General features: G+C 37.6%; 1 protein-coding gene across 2 annotated transcripts in view; it reads right to left on the bottom strand.

Annotated features, from left to right (window-relative positions):
• LOC141359240 (metabotropic glutamate receptor 7-like) overlaps window positions 1-27093 on the bottom strand; it is a 187229-nt gene that overhangs the window by 74982 nt on the left and 85154 nt on the right. For both annotated transcript variants that reach the window (XM_073861331.1, XM_073861330.1), the window contains exons 3-4: window positions 14294-14429; window positions 13766-13920 (exon numbers count right to left, since the gene is read on the bottom strand). In XM_073861331.1, the coding sequence (XP_073717432.1) occupies window positions 13766-13920; window positions 14294-14429 (291 nt within the window). The remainder of the gene's footprint in view (window positions 1-13765; window positions 13921-14293; window positions 14430-27093) is intronic.

The raw sequence follows: 27093 nt of genomic DNA, 5'->3' as shown, positions 1-27093 counted from the left end.
ATGCACTCATCAAACAGCAGAGTATTTCATCAGAGCGATCGCCATTAGCAGACAAAAATAAACATTTATCAACCTAGCTACGCAATATGATGCCTTCCGGTTAGTCCTTGTTGGCTGGCATTAGGGCTTAAGCTACAGTATAAATAGATTTGGAGCGTAATGAGGCTTTCACAAGCGAGCCTTCACCATCAAGGACAAAGGTCAACAAAACTTTTAATTTGGCCAGAGGCGTCTGCTAACTTTACATGTAGTGCATTCAAACTTTCTTCGCTTCCTCTCTACAAGCTGCAGTAAGTTTGGATCTCTGTTGGCTCTATACGTGTTAGGAACGAGATAAGGTTTATCATGTGGATGCTACAGCACAGCTGCCCTAAGCCAGTCTCCAGATGTGCCTTTAATGGACCGCTGGGTATTTTATATGTTTGAATGGGAACAAGCATCCAGACTATCTGCTGCTTCCAAGCTGCAGGCCGTGCCAACTCCATTTTAAAGGTTGTGGTGTAGTGGTGAAGTCAGTCCTTAGTTATCTTGTAATTGGTTGTGCCAATCAATGTCGGCAAAATAGGACTTTTTTCTACTGTAGTAAATAGTGTAAGTAAGTACACTGTAAAAAATCCTTGTTAAATGTTAATTCAAGGTGATTAAACTTAAAAAAAAAATAATAATAATTCTTGTAGTTATGAATTATAAAATATTATAATTGAATTTCAACTTAATGTTTAATTTATAGCAACTCCGTAATAGTCAAGAAAGTTTAAATTAATTTAATTTCAAATCGATTAAACTTAAAAAATGAAGTGCAACAAGGGATTTGAAAGCAATTTGAACCCATCTGGATCACATTAACATCACGGTGCACAATGCAGAATCATGCAATAATTGCAAGGCAATGTTTTAATTAAATATCAGAAGGGTTATTTAAATATCGACTATAATTATGAAATGCAACATAGTATTAAAATTGAAGATTGGTTGCCAAAACACATTTTTAACAAAAGTAATTCTGTTTACATAAGACGTGGACTAGATTCAAACCTGTGTTGACCATGTGAGCACCACAGCGTAACAATGTTTAAGTTGCAATAACTGCAAAGCTGTGGCTCTGATAAAACTGTGAGCTTTCTTTGTAAAAAATGTGAGCATCGACAATGGGAGCAAATTTTAAAATCATTCACTGTAAAAAATATGAATATAAGTCATTTTAACTTTTATTTTGACCAATGATGAGTTGCTGTAAAAGACAACCTGCTTTTTTTGCTTGTTTTTTTTTTGTTGCTTTTTTGATTGGCCAGCTAATCTGTACGTTGTGATTGGTCTGAATACATCTGACATCAGCCAGAAATGTGACGCTCCTTATCATGTTTGAAAGATTCGCGCACAATGCAATACTGACAGGACTTAATATTGTCTTTACTACCTTATCAATACGTGCCGACTCTTATCCAGAAAATGCAGATGACCAAATTGATTAATCAACTTTACCAGCACAGCTTGAGCAGAAAGTAACAGATTGGTAAAGTAAGGATACTAAAACATTAAAACCATGTCTGCATTTGTGATCGTAGAAACGACAAACAAGCGCTACTCCATATCACTTTGCATAGTAAACTGTAATAACGGACTAACAAAAACAACATGACAGACAATTTTACGAGGCAATAACAGCGCTGTTTAGAGATGCACAGAGGTACCTCATTCACACAATATCTCTCTCTCTCTCTCTCTCTCTCTCTCTCTCTCTCTCTCTCTCTCTCTCTCTCTCTCTCTTTCTTTCTTTCTTTCTTTCTCTCTCTCTCTCTCTCTCTCTCTCTCTCTCTCTCTCTCTCTCTCTTTCTTTCTTTCTTTCTCTCTCTGTGTCTCTGTCGACCTCTTTCTAATTAACTGCATTAGAATGCTATCAACTGCTCAAGCCTCCATTGTCAACTTTAAAATGACGTTTTGGAATAAGCACAAGAGCCGTTGGATGAGACACGGAAGAAATAGTCCTACTCACAATAGCAATTTAATTTTACTTGAGGTGCGGTAACTTTAGTATAAGCGGAAAAATTGACTCCGAGTCGTTGAATTATTGAAAAATAATGCACACCCGCTTTGTGTCCGCATCACCAGCTCGGGTGTGGATTATTTTTTTAATAATTCAAGGCCCGTCGTCAATTATTCCTTACTTATTACAGTGGAAATAAGAGGTGGACTGACTGAACGTTAAAAACTATAAAACCTCTTCTAAGGTTTAATCAGCCAAATAAATGATACTTTGAGGTTGACTGATGGACATTTGCCGCGTTTCTGTCAGATGTGCCCGACAAACCACAGGCGTTCTTGACTCGGAAACGTTTCCTCGACAGGTTTGCAAGCTCTCTCATAAATTCTGCTAATTGCATCTAATTTGTACACAAACCCCGTACGCAAGTAACTCCCAAAAGCACATCCGTATGATTTTCTCTCTGTCTGCAGCACAAAGCTCAAAGCCTCATCTTTTGTTGAAACAGCTGTTGTGTTGTGGGCTATTAGCAAGAAGTTTGTGAACCTCCTCAATGATGGAAATCCATATCCATCCTCGCTCGCCAAAGTCACTTATTTATAAATATTAACAATGTATCTAAAATAAGACTTTACATTAGACATGAAGATTAGATTAGACACGAAGCTATGTTCAATAAACCACTAGAAATAAAAAAATGATGTGAAGACAGCTTGAAACAATGCATTACAGTGGCGTCACATTCATTATTTATCCTTCTAATGTATTGAAATGGACAAACCCTCTTTGCCTTGAAGTTGCAATAGTTGATCTTTTATCTTTAGAGATGACCCTTGATTGAAGAGGTTAAATGATGGGGAGCAGTATATACAATGATCTGAATTATAAAAGGTAAGAAATATTACAGGTGATGTAGATCAAAGCAATTGTCATCCATGTACTCTATCTACAGTGAAAAAAACATGACAGGTTAGATATCCAATGTTTTGATTTGTATAAAAGGTTTTGGTTTGGTAAATAGTAGGACAGCAAGATATTTGCATATTCTAGAACAATAAACATTTGCATACCACAATATGCAAGGATTTGCGATACATACATTGCTTTAATACTTTAAAATGATACGTAGAGTCAAAGTTTTAGGTACCTGTAGATAGCAGAGAGACTAATGGGACAGACAAAGCAATGCTGAAAAATATGTTGGTTATGTGAAACATATGTTGGTTATATAGTTTTAAGGGTTTATTATATTTTATTATAAATTAAATAGATTTAATAATGTAAGTATTATCATATTGCATTCTGTACAGTCAGCCACTGGTTAGTTTTCTTTAGTTTAAATTAAAGGGGTGATCAGTGAGCGAAGAACTGTATTGATTTGAGCTGAAATGATTTTATTGTGTGAGAAGAAAGCTTTAGGAAAACAATCATTATATGAAACATTTGACCACAGCATGCTGCAATTGACCATTTAGGTTCAAGCATTACATTGAGTTTTGTATAGTATATAATTATACAAGCCATTGTTATAACAAATCACTCTCAGAGGGAGGTTTATTTCTCTATATGCACATAGCTTAAGGTGTTGGCCAACTGCTGTACCAAATGATCATTTATATTTTTGATGCCTAGGGTGATACACGTCCCAATGTCAGCTGTATAACCCCAACTGTATGGGGTAAGTTGTCACATTAGAACTTGCCATGAAACAGACTTTTAGGCTTTAAAAGAAAACGATTAATAATTAAACACAAACAAACTTCATACAGTACATAATTACGATCTTGTGATAACCAGCCCCAGTCTCTCTCATATTTTCGTTTTATGTATATGAATACATACAATTGATCATTTTTATTAATTGACTAGCTGAGGGGTGGCTAATAACATTGCTATAGTTTAACACTGCTATTCTGACGTAACATTATTTGGCTTTTCATATTAACTATAAGTACCTGTCATTAATCCACACTTGCCTGTAAGTACTACACATTTACCATGTATATACAATTTGTAAGTACAGTACTTTTTCTCGTTAATTACAGTATACGTACACTATAAGTACCTGACATTAACTCAACCTTGCCTGTAAGTACTAAATACACACTACTGTACTTACAAATGAATGTACAATATGTTAGTTACAGTATACCTACACTATAAGTATGTGTGTGGTATCACCCAGTACTTACCTAGAGTTATATAATAAGTACAGTAATGATACCATTTAATTACCACGTAGATACTCAAAAGTAAGTACCACACATTTATCTGTAAGTACAACATATTTACCATATATGTACAAGGTAAGTACACATACTGTACAATAAAGTGCTACCTAATTTTATTTATTCAAGTCTAAACGGTGTTTACAACAAAATATTTTTGGTTATAAAACGTATTAAGAAAAAATACAAAAACCCTAACCCTAATACCCTGCTCCTTAATGCTGACTGTCTGCAGTTTATTCACAGCCCCGCGTATCTTATTCCTTAAATATTGATCAGCTGGGCTGTGCATATATTACAGAAAACCACAAACATGCATATATTTCCCTACTGCACAAATTTAAATCAGTATGACTTCCTCTGAGGTGCATGTGGGCAGCTATATACATCTTTTAGCATTTCAACAAGCATTGCCAATGAAGATTAAGTCATGTGGAGGCCTACACCATTTCTTTTCTGGGCTGTGGGTTTCCTTCCAAACTCACGTCTAATGTATTGTCATAGGAATCATCAAAGAATTCTTCTTTGTGATTCTTTTTAATCATTAGGCAACCTTAAACCTATTTCTTTCCAGGTGTCCGGTATAAACAACTCCCAAACACTTCCAGTTGGTGCCTCCTTAGCTACGCCAGATATCACGCCTGCTTGGCTGCATTCGAGCTATCAAGCCATGCGAAAAACCTCAGGTGACAAACGCTAGCTACGACGACACTTCAAATAAAGTGCCTGAGCTTCTAGTGCCAGGCTGGATCTTAGACTTCTTGCTGTGATTTAATGTACGGTCCGTGGTTAAACGTTACTCAGAGCCTGTAGGGACAAAGGGCAAACCAAACGGATCTCCAAATCAGAAAGGATCACACTCCACCCTGTCACTCTGCCTTAAGTGACTCCTCTGCTGTAACGCAGTTGTCAAGTGCAATTGACTAATGCACTTGCAATTTGTCTATGTCTTTGAGGTGAGTGCAATCCAGACGGGAGCTGCAACTTCAGATCAGGTCTACTAAAACAAGGCAATGGTGGTGTGTGTGGTCAGGGGAGGATGGGTTGAGGAAACGGATCATTTTCATGGGTATTATGTAATTCTGTAGCCTATAAAATGACAGCATTGGTACAGTACATAAGCACAAAGCTTTATGCTGTGAATGAAAAAAAAAGCGTCAGTTTCCCAGACAGAGTTTAGATTATGTCAGGACTAGGTTAAATTAGCATATTTAAGTAGTTTTTACAAACAAACCTTACAAAAAACAATACAGCTGTGCCTTTCACATATCTTAATATGTCAGTTCAAGCTTTTTTAAATAAAGGCAGCTCAAACATGCATTTTAGTTTGGGACTTAGATAAACCCTGTATGGGAAACCACCCCAAAATGTTTCAGACTAAATTTTGACAGGATGAGCCATAAAACTGATTGACATAATACTGTACATTACTATGCATACACAGCCTACAGTTAAACTAAAGATCTACTAAAGCACTATAGAGAATTATTATTATTGGTGGAAGGTACCCTTGGATAGGAACTTCTCCATGACAATGACAAAAAAATAAATAAAATAAAATAAAAAAATTATTTTGTGCTCACCTTTTTGTTGCAGTTATAAGATGAGCTGTAACTAATTATTATTATTATTATTATTATTATTATTATTATTATTATTATTAATATTATTATTGTTATTATTATTATTATTATTATTAATAATAATAATAATAATAATAATAAATTAATACTACTACTACTACCACTACTACTACTAATAATAATAATAATAATAATTAATATTATTATTTGCAGTAGTAGTAGTGACAATACATTTTAATTTTTATTGGACATTAGAGAGCTTTTGTTGTCATTTTAACCTTTTTCCGCCATTGACGAGTTAACTTGTCAATTAACAGAAAACATTTGCATGAAAAAACGTGTTCCTGATGAGTTTTTATGGTAATCTGTGATATCATGATTATCCGCTAGATGGTGCACTTACCCAATTCATAAAAAACTGAAGCAAAAATTATTTATTCATTTTAAACTAATTGTAAAACTGTGTATGTTTTGATAATCGTTCTGAATCTGATCTCTTATGCTGCGTTTACATGCGGGTGATTTACATTTTAAGTCAATGCAATGACGCGATTAGGCATCTTGCAGCGCGAATGGCGTGGGAAACGCATGAGTTGAAAAATCTGAACTTTGGCGCATTTCTGCACCGCGTTGACCAATCAGGACCTTGCTGTAGTAGTGACGTGATTACAGGAAGCAAGCGGAGTCTCAGCATAGTCGCAGAAGCCCCTCCCATGACGTGGATTTCCGGGTGAATGTCTCAAATGACTAAAATTCCACACGCAAATGAAGCGCGTAAACTCGAATGTTCAAGCGTCCAACTATGCGAATAGCGCGTTTTTGCCGCCTCTACCGCAGCTGGTGTAAATGCAACAAAACTCCTTCACAAAAATGCAATTATTTCAGCTTTTTGCTAAAAAATATACTTTTGAAGAAAAATACCCATATTTAAGAGTTTATAAGCAGAGAAAAAAATTAAGATATGATTAAACTTTTTTTTATTTTTTATTTAACTTTATTTTTAGAAGAACATTTTCCTGGAGGGCATTTTGTGAAAAAATAAATAATTAAAAAAAAAAATACTGGCGGGCAACTTAAAAAAAAGGCTGGCGGGAAATGAGTAAAAGAAACCCGTCATCTTTTGTGCCGAGCAATAACCCCATAAAATCCCTATAATGCATGGCCTTTTATAACATAGCTATTACTTTATTTTATCTTTCTAGTTTAACCTATGCCATCTGACCCATTAAAACTAATGGCCACCTTCAAATTGTTTGCATGCTCTGTTGTCAAGGATAAAAAATCATGAGCTCATCTTCCAAGTGTTTGATATAAAGGTGGCTCTGCACACTCTTACGCTCAGTGTGGATTCAACTTGTAACCAAAATGCTCCCATTATTCTAATAAAAGATAACTTAACCAACTGCAAATCCTAAAATCCACATTGCAACTTTAAGTTTGACTTGTTTAAACTGGGGACCTTCTTGCTGTGAGGCAACAGTGCACTGTGCCACCCCATTTATGTTTTAATATACATGATATTTTAAATACTTAAAGTAGCAAAAAAGGAAGAAGACGACATGTCAGAATAAAGTCATTGATCTATATTAACAAAATGTTTGCCACCTTTATATTGCACTATATGGTCTTATTTTTGTGATACTGTCAAAGCAGCATTTCATTTATGCAAAGCATTTCTTTAACATAAGATGTTTTTGCTTTTGTTTATCTATCTGCTTATTCTTAATATCTATTGCTTGTTTATCACTCATTTGCTCATTCAATTAACAGCAAAACAGCATGAATTATTGAAACCTTCGACTCTTTTAATTATTTATTTTCAGCTGAAAATGCATCTCGCCGAGAGCTCACGCTAAGCAGCTCTGCGGTAGATCGGGTTAAACTTTATAATAAAACTAACATCAATTGTTAAATCAATATCAGTATAATCACAGATGAACCCTCGGGTCAGACACCATCAAATCTGAATTGTGATTTTGTCTTTTCATCGATTTTGAGGTTACCATGTGAAAATCTGAAATGCTAGTACACTCCTGAAAGTTATCAAAACTGACATTTAAAACTCATGGGCATGTATATACAGTAGTTGTGTTTAATAATGCTTGAATCCATAAGTTTTGTTGGTTAAAAAATACAAGTAATAATGATTTATTAGTTGAGCTGTTTGGTCACAAGAATGTCAGTTTGGCATAATTTGACTTCAACCCTCATACAGACCTGCAATCTCATGTTTAAAACAGAGATGGTGATAGGAAGGCAAAAGTTATGCATTGATAAAAACCTCCTGCCTCTGAATAGCAAGAACCAGTATGTGAACTAAATCCTATTTGTGCGTCCTACCCAAACTTCCTGTTTGAATAGAAAACACATCAACAACACAACAAATGATAAAAGACAAAATAATAGTTTGCTCTCTAAGAGAAAAAAATATGTTTTGCTACAAAGTTTTCAATGAGTGGAGGCGTATATGGCGCTAGTCAAAATCCTTCATTCAGGCTCTTATAATGACATTGATGATAGCGCTTTGAGTTGTCACTACGAGTTTAGGGTCATAATCGGAAATCCCGGAGTGCCAATTCCAGGCCCCCTGCTGTCGGAGAGATATCTACTACAAAACACAATAAGCACCCAAACAAACAAACACAGTCGGAGGTCAGCACACAGGCCTGAGCACCAGCTGTGAGTCTAATGGCCAAATTAAAACCAAACCAAAAGACAGAAATGCCACATGATAAGACAGCGAGGAACCGCTTTGTGCGCGGTTTGATCCAATTACAGACCAGGCGAGGAATGTCAGATTTCAGCAGGTGATAAAAGTTTGATGTTTAGAAAGTAAGAAAGACCATTAAGTATCAACTGTGTTACAAAAACAATGCTAATACCGTACAATTTAGGATAGCGTACTCCATAAACTCTTTTGCAAGGTTTACATATCTACTACTTTTATTTTGCAGCATTGTACTTTACGGCAACCAAAATACAACGTTGTATAAACGTAATAAAAACGTTTTGTGTTTGCTGAGAACTGATTATTTTAGCTATTACCTACAGTACGTGCTCCTGGGTGATTTCAGATGAGAGATCTTTGCAGACAGGCTGTCAGATAGATTTCAACACGACCTACCGGACGAGTACGAGTGGCCATTGCACTTCACGACTGTGTTTTTAGTAGCCTGTTATGGTTTCACAGCAATACATGAAAAGTCAAGATGAAATGAAGAGTTTGGGGTTATAGAGTCCACAAGCTCATTTTTACGTCCAATTAGAACAGGTGTTTGGCATTTTTTAGCCAAGGCAGTCGATCGCAGAAATGACCAATCAAAGGTGTTAAAATAGTCCCGGCCATCATGATGGTGTACTTAATGAGTGCCGAATAAATGTCAAATGATATTCAAAGATGTTAGTAAAGGACACGCTGTACACCAATACATATTTCAAGAGAGTAATGCGACAAAACCAGGATCCTGCCGTTATAATGAACGAGGTCTAGTTATGGTGTAAATCTGAGATTTATGTTGATTTTAATTGTGCTAAACTGTGGGGCTGAAACTGTCGCATGACACCATCGAAACCTCCAGTAAATTATGTGTATAATTTATTTAAACAGTTTTGTTTATTATGCTGTCAAAAAACAACAAAAGTGTAAAGCAGTGTAAACAAATGTGACGCAGTGATTTTTTATGTGTAGCATAAAGCTGATCTCTAACAAAATTCATTTACAAAAATGCTATTATTTCAGCCTTTTGCCCAAATGTAAGAAACATACCCATATTTAACTCTTTCCCTGCCATTGACAAGTTATCTCGTCAATTAAAGGCAGGGTGCATGATCTCTGAAAGCCAATGTTGACATTTGAAACCACCTAAACAAACACGCCCCTACCCCAATAGAATCTGGACACTCTTTTGATAGACCCGCCCCACACATACGCAACCCCGGCAACGATGTCGGTTAAATGACATGCCCCTTACTGCTGATTGGCTACAAATGTGTTTTGGTAGTCAGTCTGACTCCTTTTTCCAAAGTATTTTTCATAAACCATGCGAACTACACCTTTAAGAGAAAACATTTGCATAAAAAAGTTCCTGATGAATTTTTGTGTTAATTTGCAATACCGCGATTATCCACTAGAAGCCAAAATGTTATTTACTAATTTTAAACTCCGTGTATGTTTTATAATCATTCTTAATCTGATCTCTAACAAAATTCTGTCACAAAAATGCAATTATTTCAGCTTTTTGCTAAAATTTAAGAGTGTATAAGCAGAGAAAAAATATAGATAGAATAAAAAAAATCCCGTTTTGTTTGTTTGTTTATTGTTTGAAGGTCTGTTCTTTAATTTTATATATTTGAATGTTTATATATTTTTAAAAGAAAATATTCCTGAAAGATATTTTGTGAAACTTTTTTGAAAGCTGGCGGACAACTTTTCAAAAAAATGGCTGACGGGGAATGAGTTAAGAGGTTATAAAACAGAACAAATGAAGATAGGATAAAATGTTTTTTTTTTTCGTTTTGTTTGTTTGTTTAAAAGCAGAGGGTCTTTTCATTTTAAATATATGAAATGTTTATATATTTATAGAACGCGATTTTCCTGGAAGGATTTTTTTCTGAAACTTTTGTGAAAATCACAAAAAAAGCTGGCGGGCAACTTTTTAAGAAAAGTTGGCGGTGAATGAGTTAAATATGGTTTAAATGGATTAAAACTATTTTAGTGTTAAGTTACTCAGTCTACATATTAAAATATCATGATTAGACAAATTAAATATGAATTATATTTCTATGTCATTAATAGCTCAGACAAAATCATAAGTGGCTCTGGTCTGGGGAGTCAGTGCCCCCCCTGACCCTCCAAACTCCACCAATTACTTATACAAATACCATATTGTGTATATTTTGTATTGTGAATACTGTATTGTATTCCCAAATGACCAAGTAAAGTCAATCTCAGCAGAACATGGGTGTTAAACCACAGATTACATTTCTCAGCGTCAATGCACCGGGTGCAAAAGCAGCATGGTGCCGTAAACCTCCAACTTCTGCAGCTAACGCTCGCATTCACTCTGTGTCGTTAGATCAAAGTGAACCATCTACATCGCTTGCAGCCTTGTGTCTATCCACAAACACAACATCATTTCACTTTCAAAAACAAAGGTAAACCAAAAAAGATGAAGTTGCCTGTGTTTGTGGTGGGTGCTCGCGGTAGGGCAAACTCCCTCTCCGGCAAAACTACGCTCAATTGTTTTCACAGGTCTAAAAAGCTTTAAGTGTGATGCTTTTCTTGTCGAGTGCTTTTCAAATTGTTTCATCAGTGCTGTGAAATGTAGGGGCAGTCGCTCGACCCGGCACAGCACTGCGCAATACACTTATCAGCAAATGGCAAACAGCGCACGCAACCGCAGGCGGAGAGATGCTATCACAGCCATGTGAATACCTGGAAAATGCATTTCGCTGTGTGACATGACTTAGATTTGGAGAATTGCATCGCATGCATAAAAGACTAAGATTAACTGGTGGGAGGAGATGTAAATATGAAATGATCAAGGATACGATTTTCCAGTGCACGAAATCACAGGTTGGAAAACAAGATAAGAGGAAAATTTGTGTTTGGATAGATTTAAAAAAAAATAAGCAAATATTATTGTAATGTAAAAAAGATACATTTGACCAGTTGCACAACTTTGGTTAAATAATGTTAATTGTAATAAAAAAACAGCATGACCATTTGTTAATAGCGTATTAGTGAAAGTAAAATAGTATGTGTATTTTTTGTAAAATGGAAATTCTATTATAAAAATAATGCACTTTATTTGCATGTATAAAATAAAACAAATATATGTGTTCTGTGTGAATTAGCCTTAATGTATGTTATAAATTAACTATATATCTCTTAATGATCCGAGTTTGCTTCACATATGCTCAAATTCTTGCAAACCTCTCTTGTACCCCTGAGAAGAAACAAGTGTAATATTAAGACAACTGTATTCTTTTTATATATATATATATATATATATATATATATATATATATATATATATATATATATATATATATTAATGATAATAATCTGTACGTTTTGCCTCTCTGTCGCCATCTCTGTTTGAAAGACAAACGTGCAGGTTATGTTACGTACTTATTTTTACGTGTACTGAAAAAACTGACATCTGACATTCGACCTGACAGCTCAACTTATAAATCATTATCATAAGCTTACTGTTGTGAATTGGGATAAGGTAAGCTTTAACAGACTGCAGCTTTAATGTTATCTGAATATTACTTTTTATTCTTTTCTTTTACTTTTGTTTGCATGCAACCACAAAATCAAAAAAGCGCCCAATAATCTGTTATTTGACTTTTAATCTGTTTAATATGCACGTTATTATCAATTCTGTGCTGCATCCTTGTCACTTTTCTGAGATTTTTGCCATTATGATCATGTTACATTATTTTTTTTTAATCATTATTGAACATTAAAATCAATCACGTGGCTATAAGTCATTTTCGTTGTTTATATACTTTATAGATTTAAAATTACATTAATTTTATAGGATAATGCAGTTGTTGTGCAGAATGCATTAATGACACAATTAAACAAGTCATTTATTACAATGTACATAAATAAAACATGCCATTTCAGATGTAAATATGACACCAATATATCATTATTTCCATTAAATAGTATTTGATATGAAAGTTAGTCAACACTTTTATTTTGGAGGTTTTTGCATGAAAGCAGGGGTGTTCAGATTGTTAGAAATGTAAGTGCCATGGAAAAGAATAAAAGCTCTAATATTTCATTTGATGTCTGTGTATGCACACATTTCTGTGAGCTGTGCACACTGTGCCCCCTTAAAAAAAATTGGTGCATGACGCCCCTGATCTTAGGAAACACACACCAGAACTTAAATGCACCATACGTCGCTTTGCATAAAAGCATCTACCAAATGTATAACCATCTATTATTATGATATGCACTGTATGTTTATAACTTTTAAAGCAAACATCACACATTTCCATGCTGTTTTAGTGGTTACCAGGGCTGTTAAGCATGGTTAGCACCTCATTGTCAAATCTTGTGTTCAGGGGATCCAGTAAAGTCCCAATGTTTCACATCCCCATTAAAATCTGACAACAGCCGCTGTAGTAAGATATCTGAAGTTACGATCATACACTGAATTTTCCCCAAACCAGTTGTTACAAAACATTAAGTGCTATTTTGTAGAACGGCTCACAGGCCCCAATGTTTGGCATCATGCCAACATTTCAGATATAGAGTACAAACAAATAGATCTTCATCATTTGGAGGCAAAATAAGAGCAAGGATTTCCTCTGGATATAACGCTGGCTTCTGTGATATTTTAATTGATATCAGAAGACATAATTAAAGTATTGTGCGAATGCTTTTGGGCTGTGGGTTCATCAACAGTTGGTTCATTATCACAAAGAATCCAGGACCTCAAGGCCATTTCTCTTCATTTCAATCCAAAGGGCTCTTTGTATAATTAGCATGTGCCCTATTCCAAAAATATGATACCACTGAGTATATTCTGGCACTGAGACCAACGCCATGGCGTGGTGTCTTTTATTCAGAGACCGGATAAAAAGTCTTGCCAGACGGGTCGTCGGGTCCAAGTTCAGATTCTCCGGTCAACAAATGAATCAGATTTTTGGACCATCATCTGTTTTGTAGACACCTGGGATATTGTTATCTATTTTTAGTGCACTGTTCCTTGCATTTTTCGATCAGTGTGCCTGATGTTATTTTAAAAACTAAACAAATGTAGCTCCAGCAATTTTATAAAAGTAAAAATTAGATTTTTTATTTCAATTGTGGTCAGGGGAATTTACAAAAGCACTCACTGGTTAATCTGTCACAATGGATCTAAGTCACACAATACTGTGGGAATGTGGTCGTCCTTGGATATCCTACGCCTAATTGCCTCAATTTAAAAAAAATACAGAATAAATCTCACCAACAACAGTTGCTCTTTTTGGCAGGATGGTGACGGCACCGACAGCGGCATCTTCCAGGCCTTGAATGGGGCTGTATTTGGCTCCCCAGCTATCCGACCCAATCCACAGGAAATGACCCACTTGATCTGCTCTTTTGCTGGCGTTAAGGATCCCCCTGCGAACATTCCCACACATAAAATCATTATATTGACACTAAAGCCCTCTGTTACCCTTCAAGAGGAGATGTTGGCTTGCATCAGTGCATGAAATACAAAATGGCAATTTTAAATCAGTTTGCCGATTGATGGTATGATGATGACATTAATCGATGCACCTTACACAGCAAACAAGATATAAAGCTCTAAAGTGAGCCCTTGGGTTTTATCTAAGTAATAGCATCCCTGCCCAGTACAGCATCGATTAGTTGTCATCAGTAACTTTTAAGTTTTTAATTTTTGGTGCGCGAAAGGGAGCAATTTATTGGTTTAACATTTCATTTATTTACAGTTTCCGCTTTCGCGCATCTGGCAAGGTAGTCAAAAGCTCACCGAATGTCTTCGTCGTGAGCGAAAATAATGACGGCCCGGGCGTGACGGGTCTCCAGCAGCTGCTTGATGATCTTGTCAAAATCGGCCTGCTTGTGGTCGTGCGGGATCTTCAGAGACTGAGCGATGCAGATTCCACCTGGAGAAAGTAAAGGAGACAGCGTTACGATGAGATGAAGTTCTTTCTTGCAAATTTTGGAAAAATATTGGATAACGCTCCTATGGGAAAAGTGTTAGGAGATGTCGAAAGCCACCAACGATTCATGGGTGTAAATCAGGCGTTAATGGAAAATGTCACTCACTTGCAAATTGAAAAATTTCTAAAAAAATGTCCTTGCTGGATACATGAACATTTATTATCAGCTGTTTGTCATTACCAGAATAAAACCAAGATAATTTATTCAGATCAAATAGATTTGGGTATCCAATTTTTCGGCTTATGGTTCTAAAGACAGGTGTGCTGTTTGGGAATCACTGATACACCACTACACAGATTCACTTATTTCTCAAAAACCTGATTCACAGCTGCAAGCAAAAGTGAAATACAGCTCCAGCTATTTATATTTTGCAGGTTAATGATGACTTCAAATCCCCCTGCCGATTTATTGTTCGTCCAGCATCAATATCCGAGCCCATGCCTGTTCCCCCGGAGTGAAGCTTTTATGAGTGTGGAATCAAAGCATTGGAAATGTGATAAAAAGGGACAGCGAGTGAAGTAAACCCTTTACAGTTTGTATAAGTTGCTTCAACACACTTGCTTTTCTGGAAAGAGGATCATTGATTTTGGCATCACTTCACATCTTGTCTCAATGACCCCCACATCCGCGCTCCTCTCTGGTTATTCATTCATCCCACTTAACCCTATAAATATTTCACATTATCAGATGTATTCATGAAGACAGGCCATTAATGACATACATTATGAGTACAATAATGAAATCTAGATTAAACATACAGGTCAGAATAATGAGGGAGAAAAAGCGTAGCTTTTGTAACACAAATGTATGGGATTAGGTTTGTGGAAATCTGAAAATCTGGTTCATTTCAGCTATCCGATGAGTTACTGTAATAACTGATTGTGTTTTTTTTTTTTTTTTTAAGATCAATTCAGATTCGTTTCAACACAGTTTTGCATTATGGCAAAGCAGTCCTACATTATATTAGTAGACATAAGACAAAGAAAAACATACAATTATGAAGAAAATGAGGCAAAAGCAGATAAATCACATCTTTGTTAAAAATGAAATAATGATATTGACCGAATGCTCTTAGCACGTATTATACGTTCTTTAAATACTTTCACTTCGAATTCGCATAATTCCAGCCTCAGGCCATCCAAAAATATTGCTTTGTTGGCTGCATCCATTAAAAAGTGCATAAATTTCTCAGCAAAGTCCTCTAAGTGCATATATGTTTTAAATGTCAACCTGCAAGTTTACTAAATTGTTGAGCCTGTAGTTAGAAAAACAGTGAAGAGTGACTGGAGACTTTTTAGAAGTGGAAATTTTTGCATGCACATAGAGCGTTTTGCAGCAAAAGAGTCAAATGTGGTAAATACTAATGAAATGACTAAAGTGACATTTGTAAAAAAAAATAAGGCAATTACTTGGTAAATGAGCAGGTATATTAGCCTCATATATATATTCTTGAGTGGTTTATTAAAACGTTTAAGTGAGTCGTAATGTTTTACCATTGTACTGCATTCACCCAACCTGATATTCTTTAAATTATCTTCTTTTATGTTCAGCAGAAAAAGTGCCCTCATAAAAATGCTCATTTATTAAAAAAAAAAAAACGTCATTCTCACTTAGAGAGATTTGCATCTGAACTCTGTATTATTGCAAAAATTGAATTAGAAGTATATTATGTAGTGCAGAAAATGAGTCTAGTATGAAATGCATACATGCAAATAAGTTAAACTGCACTGCAGTCAGAACAATCTATACGCTGACATGACTGAAACTGCAACACAAAATGCTAGATGTTATTATCTGCCGTACTTGCACCATCAGATTAGACAGATACCATAAAAAGAAGCCCAAAATCTGAAGTTTCCGGCCTTTCAAGTTGAGTTAATGTAAGTTAATTGATCTGTCAACTAATGTTAACTGACCAATTACAGTTTTCCAGAAGCATGTCACCGAGTGTCAAGACTTGCACTAAATTGACATGGACAGAGCCTGCAGACACCAATTATAATTAAATCCCTCTTAGCTATGTGACTCATAGCTACACGCCTTGGAAAAATACACAACGCATGCTGACAATATATGGAGCGTGAATCACTAAAGAGGATTTGGCCTTGAAATTTTCCCAGTATACAGCGGTGCCATGAAATCATTCAAATGTAATCCGGCCATTGTTTGCGAGTCTTTTTCTTGGTTGGTGAGCCTTAAAGGCATTCTTATGATTCAAGATATCCCCATCACCAAGTTTAGCCCTAAAATATCCCAGTGGGCGCATTTTTGAAATAGCACCCTTTATTTGTTCAATGCATTGTGAATTAAACACTAAAAAAATGTAAAAATAAATATTGCTTGTTGAATTTACCCATACACCTTTACTGTATGTTTAAACATCGAAAAGCTTAGTTTAGTTATCCGCAATAGTGTGTTTTATGATATTGGTAACACTTTCCATTTCCAATGTTGTATTTGTTAAATCCATTAGTAAATCCATTCATTAACATGAACTAATAATAATAATAATGTTATATATATATATATACTGTAAAAAATACTTTGCTGCCTTTAAAGTTTTTGTTAAATCAACTTAGATTTACAAGTCATGTCAACAGAGATGAGTTGTCACAACTTATAAAATATAGTTGAAAAAAGTCAACTTAATTTTATAAATTATAATAACTCTACTGTAGTTATAACAACTCATCTCTAGTCAAGATAAATAATAGTAAGTTGAAATGACTTGTAAATCCGAGTTGATTCAACAAAAAAATTTAAGTATTTTTTACAGTGTATGCAAAAGACGCAAAATATTAACCGTCCATAAAACAGATTTATACACTCGTTGAATCATATCCAATGCCACTGCAAAAAAAAAATGCAATACACATGCCTGTACATACCAAAAATATATGTTTATACAAACTTCATATCTGCAAAATCAAAAAAATGACAGTAAACTTAAAGGGTCAGATCAATGTAAAAGAAAGATGTATGATATTTACTGGACACTATTAGATTTAAGCTTTCCTCCCAATTTAGTAGTTGCCGTCAAAGCTCAAAAGACAAAAGTGAAAATATATGATGATGTCAATCCACATTTCGAAGAGGAACTGATATTTTGCACGGTCTGTACTGTTACTCACATCATTAAAGCCAGATGTCACCTGTAGGTCTTGAAGATGTTTGCAACAGACTCCAAAGGATTGACCTGGATCAAATTTCTAACCCTTACTGTCCGAGATGACCACCGTAATCCATAGCAAACTTCAAGATGTAATGACTTTCTTTACAAGAAAAACCCTGTTTGATTCAAGCGTCATCCTGATGAGATTGTTAGATTAGTACATAACAAACTCCCAAATCAACTACCAGCAAAGTCCTTCCAATAAGTCATAGAAATAATGATCTAAATTTCCAAAAATGTAGTACTTAAAAATACAAAACCATTCCTATACAAAATAGTGTGTTTGCAAACAATACACAGCTTTCAATCCACTCCATTATCATCTAGTCTATTTCATGCTGAAATTATGGTGTGATGACTCCATGCCAGCTTCATGTCAGATTGTTTTTTCAGACTATTTATTTCAAATGCTCATTCTGTGCTCAGTTGTGAGAGAAACTTTGCTTTAAGTGATCTGGAAAATGAGAAAATGAAAGAATGAGAAAACTGTAACAACCTGTTTCTCACTCCGTATTTAATGATCCATAATATCCAAGCACAATTTTTGAGGATGAACAAATGAGCATCTTGCATCCCCCCCCCAAAAAAACCATCAAATATAAAAATGTGTACAAAAGAGTTAACATAGTCAATGTCACAAATTTGCTTACTAGTAACTTAGTAATAGTGAAACTCAATTTTCCATGTTTAATTGCTATAGTTGGGTCCCCAGTGCTTCTATCAACCTAGAAAATGTGAAACGCTCCCCTTGTGATGTCAGAAGGGGATAATAGCACCCCTTAATCTGCACTATCCAACCACAGCATGCCATTTAGTGCAGAGATTAGCTCATTTGCATTTTAAAGGACACACCCAAAAAATGCTCACACCTCCAAAGTGTCATTTTTACCTTGCTATAATACATTATCTGTGGGGTATTTTGAGCTAAAACTTCAAATATGTATTCTGGGGACACCAAAGATTTAGTTGACATCTTTAAAAAGTCTTGTGAAATGTTCCCTTTAAGTCTTATTTTAAATTATCTCGTTAATTAAGAGAAAACATTTGCATGGAAAAAAAAGGTGTCCCTGATGAGGTTTTATGCTAATTTGTAATACCGCGATCATCCACTAGATTACCCAATTTATAAAAAGCTGAAGCAATTTTTTTTTACTTATTTTAAACTCCATGTATGTTTTGATAATCGTTCTGAATCTGATCTCTAACAAAATTCCTTCACAAAAATGCAATTATTTCAGCTTTTTGCTAAAACATTTATTTTTGAAGAAAAATACCCATATTTAAGAGTTTATAACCAGATTAAAAATATAGATAGGATGAAACGGGTTTTTTTTCCGCCATTTTGTTTGTTTGTTTATTATTTGTTTGAAAGCAGAGGGTCTGTTCTTTCATTTGAGAAATTTGTATGTTTATATATTTAAAAAAGACATTTTTTTCTGGAAGGCATTTTGTGAAACATTTGTGAAATCACTAATAATATAGTTATTAATGTATATAGATAATGTAGATTATATTGCATTTCTGTCAAGAGATCCTTCTCAAATTTACACACTGTGCCTTTAAGTCATAATGATGTATATGTTAAAATACTAAATGCATTAGATCAGTGGTTTTCAAACGGGGGGCCGCGAGATGGTGCCAGGGGGGCCCCAGTTTTATGACATTTTATGAAATACATTAATTTATCATGAATTCTGTGTAATTAAATCTAAAAAAATAAGGCTACTAACCAAAAGCACTACGTTTTGTATAATTTAATGTTTTTTTATTAAAATTTTGAGTTTTAGAACAGTTTTTTGTCACAAATTTTCTTTGGGGGGCCGCGAAGGAATGTACCTTACACAAGGGGGGCCGCACGCTGAAAAAGTTTGGGAACCACTGCATTAGATAACATGAACTTATAACTTATTACTTATTATTAAGAGTTACCAACATTTCTTTGTTTCAAACACATCGAATCCAAGACCTTTGTATCCAATCTTTTATAGGACAAAAACCAGGACTAAATTTTTATTTTTGCGATCTTTAAATTTCACAGTCACAAGGATCTTTTGTTCACCAGGCGTCATACACCTCAAAATGAAGGGCTGCTTTTTTCTTAACTATCAACATTATTAAAAGTTCTAACCAAACAAACTTTGGATTTTCAGATGTTGTTCTGTTCTTAACCGAGCATACATGTAATACAAATGTTTTTTTTCTTCAATAAACACATTTTTTGTTCTCATTACGAAAAGTGTTGAGTCTTGCACATCATCTGGTAAATAAGGTGAATAGAAGATGGTTTTGATGAACAGCCTCTGGTAATTGGCTCTTTGGAGAGCGTTGATGTCTCGTCTTTTCATGGCGGTGCTTCAACAGCCATCAGAGACACTCAGAGAAATAAATGTTTGAGATTCAAGACACTTCTCGTCATTACGGGGTAATTTATGCTTCACGAGTGCAGAGAGGTCTGTTTAAATGAAACATGAAAATGAGGAAGAGGCTCATGCCATAAACACGCAATCAGATGCTCGGCGGCAGGCGGATTTACGGCGGAAATCAGAGCTGAGTGATGTACGGGTTTGCTTGTGCTCCATGTGAAGGGATTTTGTGGAAATGATTTTCTGAAAGGGCAACTGTTGACAGGAAACATCAATCACATGTAGGATCTCTTGAATATCTCAGTTGTGTTTCCATGAGATGTTTCTTCTGAGAAGATCCTGGTAGAAGTTTCAGAGATCTCAACAATGTAACGATCCATATTTGTACACACAAAAATGCACGTGTATTATTTCAGTTTTTTTATTTGAGACTGTAATCTGTGTCTTATCTCACTGTTGCATTGTTCTTTGAAATCCAATATTGAAAATGCTCAAATTTCATGTTTTTTTATTTTTTTAACAAAAGCGAGTACTTGGTAAATGAGCAGCCTCATATATATATATATATATTCTTGCTATAACACCCTTGAGTGGATTATTAAACTTTTAATTGAGTCGTAACGTACTACAATTGTACTGCATTCACCCAACCTGATATTCTTTAAATGATCTTCTTTCATGTTCAGCAGTCTTACTGGTTTAAAGAGACACGAAGGTGAATAAATTATGACAGAATATTCATTTGTAGGTAAGCTAATCCTTTAAAAAACTCATTTAGGTCTGAGCTATTAAAAAGCAATAATGTTTTCTCTGGACACTTTTTTTATATGACAGCGAATTGTAATAACCTGCTCTTAACAAACACAATCATGTAGAAGTACGCTTTCACAATCTTCTCATATGGGTGGTATAAATAAATATTTGGCATACACTTTCATCCAAAAAATTTACGGTGCATTCAAGCTATGCATTTAAACAATATGAGTGTTACCTGGGATCAAACACATGACCTTTGCACTTTGCTGTACTATAGCGACACCCAAGTGCAAACACAAAGTGAGATGGACCACTGACAGTTAATAAGCATTTCTGCATCATAAAAGAGAATTGAAGCGATTAAACCCAAAAATTTGAGTTAATCTGTTTCATGAATGAGAGCGGCGAATAAGCCGACTGGATTTCACTTACAAGCATTGATTTCGCACTAATCCCCTAAAAAAAGTCCATTACCCACAGATTTTATCAGTGTGGTCCGGTCGTCGCTGACATTTCTGTCTGTTCATGGTTGTGTTGTGCCTTGATCCAATTAACCTCATCTACAGTATGTGCGTCATGTGAATATATCTGCTGAGACCAGAGCCGATCCTGGACTTCTGGGGACCCTTGCACAGACTGATTGACAACAGAAATTAAAGTATCGTGAGATAAGACTTGATATGCTTTCAAATTCCTCTCACGACAAAATGATGTCACTCGCTAGTGGTTCAGGGCCCTACGCAGATTGCGTACACTGCGTATAGGAAGGATCGGCTCTGGCTGGGACATATTTAAATTCTCCCTGTAGGCAAGACTTTTAGCAGTTAAAACTCATATTTGAGCATCACAATAGCATATGTAAAAGATTTACCGTCACAGTAATTTCTTCATGTTTTAAGGCTGCTTAAAAAAACAACGTAAAAATATTTTATCAGATGTGACTGCGTTTTTGGGAGTTAAAAACGCAAAAAAAGTGAAACCACCCTCCAGAGTGGAAATCTTAAAAACGCTCTACCATCACATTCCCGTCTAAAGTGTAAAAACGCAAGTCTGCTCACGGTGGCTCTCGTCGCGTACGCGTTTACGTCACATGTATGTGCCAGTTCAGGAAAATAACAACAAACATGTCGGATTATGTCCATACGTCGGACCTTCAAGTTGCCATAGCAGCTCTGATAAATATACAAGTCTTTCCAGCAGTTGTACAAAATATTCACAGCTAGTATTACTAGCAGAGATCAGAGAAGGTGCATTAATTACCTTTATACCACGGGTCTGTTGAATGCTGTATTCTGATTGGCTGAGAAATGTTCTGTGGGTATACATTAATTTCTGATAACTGCACACCTAACTTGTCAAATGTATTAAAAATACGCACCATTTTTGTGGTAACCGTGGTATAAGAGGAATAATTGACTTCGGTCCTTTGAATTATTTGAAAATAATGCACATCCGTGTAAAGGATTGCACCTTGGGTGTGCATTATTTTCTTATAATTCAATGGCCCGTCGTCAATTATTCCTTACTTATCAAATTGTTGAGGCACCATTTTGTCAGAGGCAAACCAGACGGCTTTGGACGAGTCCTGGGAGAACAAGTAAGAAGGTTGTACGCAAACGCGTGGATTTGGTGTTGTTTTGTGTCCGTGCTTGACATTGCCACCTAGCTGCCTGGAGTGCATACTACAACGAATATCACACACTTTTGATTCACCATATGTACGCAGACCCCCCCCCCCCCAAAACGCTTGTATAAATGTGGAATAAAATTTTTTCTCTTCAGATAGTTTCCGTGTAAATGTAACCTAAAAGAGCTTGAATGTAACTCTACCCCTAAGCCTCATTTAGTATATAAATATTAGTATCTTATGAATATGCAAATTAGTCCCCGCCTGCACTTAATCGCACAGTTCGGACCATAGATACGAATATGCAAATCAGTCTGGGACTACTCTTTCGCACCAGCTCGGACCATAGATATATATGTAAAATATAATATATCTATAACTCAAACTACTGATCAAATGTGTTGATGTGATTGCTTACATGTTTGTGTTGGAAACCAATACGATTTGGGAATGAGTCTCTAATTTTATGGAGAAAATACTCAGCAATTGTGTTGAATGTTGAATTTCCGCATGGCTTGTCTTAAAACATATTGAAAACACCACATAGATATGTAAACAACAATAAAAAACAGATTTTACCCACATATTTAAAATAATAAAATGGAGATGCTAAACCTGGATGTGTCACGACCGGTTTACACACCGGATAAATAAACTAAAGAAGAACCCAAACGCAGACACAAACTACAAAAATAAACTATAATTTTATTAAAACAGAACATAAATACCCACGAGGGGGTAAAACAGAATATAAACTAAACACTGGTAAGAAACGTAACATAAACCGGAACAAACAGGAACTTGCAACAGAGCACACGGAGAACATGAAGCTCTGACATACAACAACGCACGCACACCACACAGAGAACACAAGGGCATTATATAGACAGCACATCAATGGGGAACAGGTGAACATAATTAATCACTTAAGACACGAGTACATAAGGGAGTAGGGTAAAAGTGACAAGACCCTGGGAACACATGTCACACATACATGATGTGAACACACACGTGTTCCCACATAAACACAATGCTGCCATAATCTTGCCAACAACCGACCTGGACTATAACCAAAGTCAGGCAAGACCATGACAGCAACAAAACACTGGGAACACGTGTCACACAGACATGATGTGAAACACACGTGTTCCCACATAAACACACTGCTGCCATGGTCTTGCCCTCTAACATCCAACCTGGATAATAACCAAGGTCAGGCAAGACCATGACAGCCACAAAACACTGGGAACATGTGGAAGCCACACAACTATATGCCTCCACATGCTCCCACACAGAACATAGTACTGTCATGGTCTTGCCAGATACATTCAGACCTGAGTCTATTACAAAAAGCTCTGGCAAGCCCATGACAGTACCCCCAACTACAAAGACGGATACCAGACGTCACAAACAAAAAGAAACAAAGACATTAAACACGAGGAACGAGAGACTGCACAACAGAAAACACCCAAGAAACAATGACAATAAATAAAAGCGGAAGACAAACATAAGTAACTAAAGGGTTCGGATGATTTAACAAAAATAACAAATCAGGGAGGGGAGGTGGGACAACAACAGGGTGTACAAAATGTCCGGGGTGAAAAGAATGAGTCCCAAAGTTCTGTTGTTGCCATGCTGGGGCATAACATGGCCTTGGCTGCGCCGGTGGGTGACGTGTCTCCGGCTGCACCGGCGGGTGACGTGTCTCCGGCTGCACCGGCGGGTGACGTGTCTCCGGCTGCACCGGCGGGTGACGTGTCTCCGGCTGCACCGGCGGGTGACGTGTCTCCGGCTGCACCGGCGGGTGACGTGTCTCCGGCTGCACCGGCGGGTGACGTGTCTCCGGCTGCACCGGCGGGTGACGTGTCTCCGGCTGCACCGGCGGGTGACGTGTCTCCGGCTGCACCGGCGGGTGACGTGTCTCCGGCTGCACCGGCGGGTGACGTGTCTCCGGCTGCACCGGCGGGTGACGTGTCTCCGGCTGCACCGGCGGGTGACGTGTCTCCGGCTGCACCGGCGGGTGACGTGTCCCCGGCTGCACCGGCGGGTGACGTGTCCCCGGCTGCACCGGCGGGTGACGTGTCCCCGGCTGCACCGGCGGGTGACGTGTCCCCGGCTGCACCGGCGGGTGACGTGTCCCCGGCTGCACCGGCGGGTGACGTGTCCCCGGCTGCACCGGCGGGTGACGAGTCTCCGGCTGCACCGGCGGGTGACGAGTCTCCGGCTGCACCGGCGGGTGACGAGTCTCCGGCTGCACCGGCGGGTGACGAGTCTCCGGCTGCACCGGCGGGTGACGAGTCTCCGGCTGCACCGGCGGGTGACGAGTCTCCGGCTGCACCGGCGGGTGAGTCTCCAGCTGTGCCGGTTCCAAAACCCTCCTCCTCCTCTTCTTCCTCCGTCCAGAGGCAGGGAGTGCAGGATGGGAACCGGACGCAGAAATGGTTTCCGGCGCCGGGGAGACGGGGGTCGACCTCTCTAGCCTGATCGCCCCGGTCCTAATGCCCCTCGGGCTGGACTGTCGGTTGACGAGACAATCAACCAGGTCCCAGTATGGCAGTTGCAATAAACCCCCTCGCTCCTGAATGGGTGGAGGATCCTTCATGCCAGCCACCAGGTAGGCGCTGGCCAAAAACTCCGGGTAACTTCCCCTACTCCTCTCCACCGCCAAGGCATAGTCCCGGAGTGGAAGGCCCCTCTGCGGTGGGAAGGGGCTACCCCCGGAGAGCGTCTGTGCAGAAATAGAGGACCACCACTCCGGGTCCGATGCACATTGCATAGCTGGTCCGCTGGGTTCAGTTTGGTGCGTGCGTTATGTCACGACCGGTTTACACACCGGATAAATAAACTAAAGAAGAACCCAAACGCAGACACGAACTACAAAAATAAACTATAATTTTATTAAAACAGAACATAAATACCCACGAGGGGGTAAAACAGAATATAAACTAAACACTGGTAAGAAACGTAACATAAACTGGAACAAACAGGAACTTGCAACAGAGCACACGGAGAACATGAAGCTCTGACATACAACAACGCACGCACACCACACAGAGAACACAAGGGCATTATATAGACAGCACATCAATGGGGAACAGGTGAACATAATTAATCACTTAAGACACTAGTACATAAGGGAGTAGGGTAAAAGTGACAAGACCCTGGGAACACATGTCACACATACATGATGTGAACACACACGTGTTCCCACATAAACACAATGCTGCCATAATCTTGCCAACAACCGACCTGGACTATAACCAAAGTCAGGCAAGACCATGACAGCAACAAAACACTGGGAACACGTGTCACACAGACATGATGTGAAACACACGTGTTCCCACATAAACACACTGCTGCCATGGTCTTGCCCTCTAACATCCAACCTGGATAATAACCAAGGTCAGGCAAGACCATGACAGCCACAAAACACTGGGAACATGTGGAAGCCACACAACTATATGCCTCCACATGCTCCCACACAGAACATAGTACTGTCATGGTCTTGCCAGATACATTCAGACCTGAGTCTATTACAAAAAGCTCTGGCAAGCCCATGACAGGATGCTGTTTGGTCCTTGATTCTGATTGGTCAATGTTAATGGCGTTCCATTGCTTTATATCACAGACGAACAAGACCACTGAGCAAACAAGGTCACAAGTCATGAAATGATGCTCCTGTATAGCCCAAGGACAGAGCATTGCCTTAGCAGCACAAAAGGTCAAGGGTTTGAACCCAGGGAACACACATACTGATAAAAAAAATGCACTGTAAGTCGCTTTGGATAAAAGCATTTGCCAAATACATAAGTATGAATGTATAAACTATATAGGCTGCCCTTAGTCATGAAATTTAGCACCATTATGATTTTCCATCAAGGCCAAACTCCATCAATAAATCCCCCAACGACAGTCCATTGCAAGGGGGTTACACGTGAAGCAGCGTGTGGATGACTGTAACAAATCACATAAAAAGTCTAGTTATTACCAATCTTGGCCCTCTGCCTCGCTGACAGCCGTCCAAGGATGAATGGCGAAAATCTATGGGTATTATGAATGACAAAATATTGATCTAGGTAATCATTTTCGAGTTACTTCATGTCTGTTCCCCAGCCAGGCCAATGGTCTGAAATATGACTTCATTCCTGGGCCACTAAATCTAAAAATTACACACACACACCATCAAAACGTACAAGGTCGGCCTTGAGATCCTCGCATGGATGGCTGCAGCAGGTAACTCAAACTTCAAGGTTGTAATTAAAATTGCAGGGCGATTCAACGCGTCACTCAGCGGGCCAAGACGCTCTCCATCATGTGGACTTAAAAACTCAATATCAGCCGGTAAAAATCCAATAAGATGCCCCAACAGCGTCTCATTTGTGTATTTGTAAGGCGGTGTAACCAATCAAGATATCAGCGCAGGCCTTGCATAGCACGTTATGTTGATTTGTGGCTTGGGGGAAAGTTGTTTGCATGTGGCTGCAATTAATCTCTATTGAATATGTAACAATGGAAAATCATTGCGAGTCTGCGGGCGAAGAGCCTAATAAAATTTATCGTCCCCTTGTCTTCCATCTTAAGAGGGTTCACCTTCAGTATCTTCATCACTACAGATACAAAATGTTCTTTTCCATTTTTCTTTTGCAAATCTCTTGGATTTTTTTTCTCTGTAATATTGTTATGCATGG

This window comes from Misgurnus anguillicaudatus, chromosome 23 (genome assembly GCF_027580225.2).
Source record: "Misgurnus anguillicaudatus chromosome 23, ASM2758022v2, whole genome shotgun sequence".
Classification (NCBI taxonomy): domain Eukaryota; kingdom Metazoa; phylum Chordata; class Actinopteri; order Cypriniformes; family Cobitidae; genus Misgurnus; species Misgurnus anguillicaudatus.
This window is presented reverse-complemented; position numbering and strand designations above follow the sequence as displayed.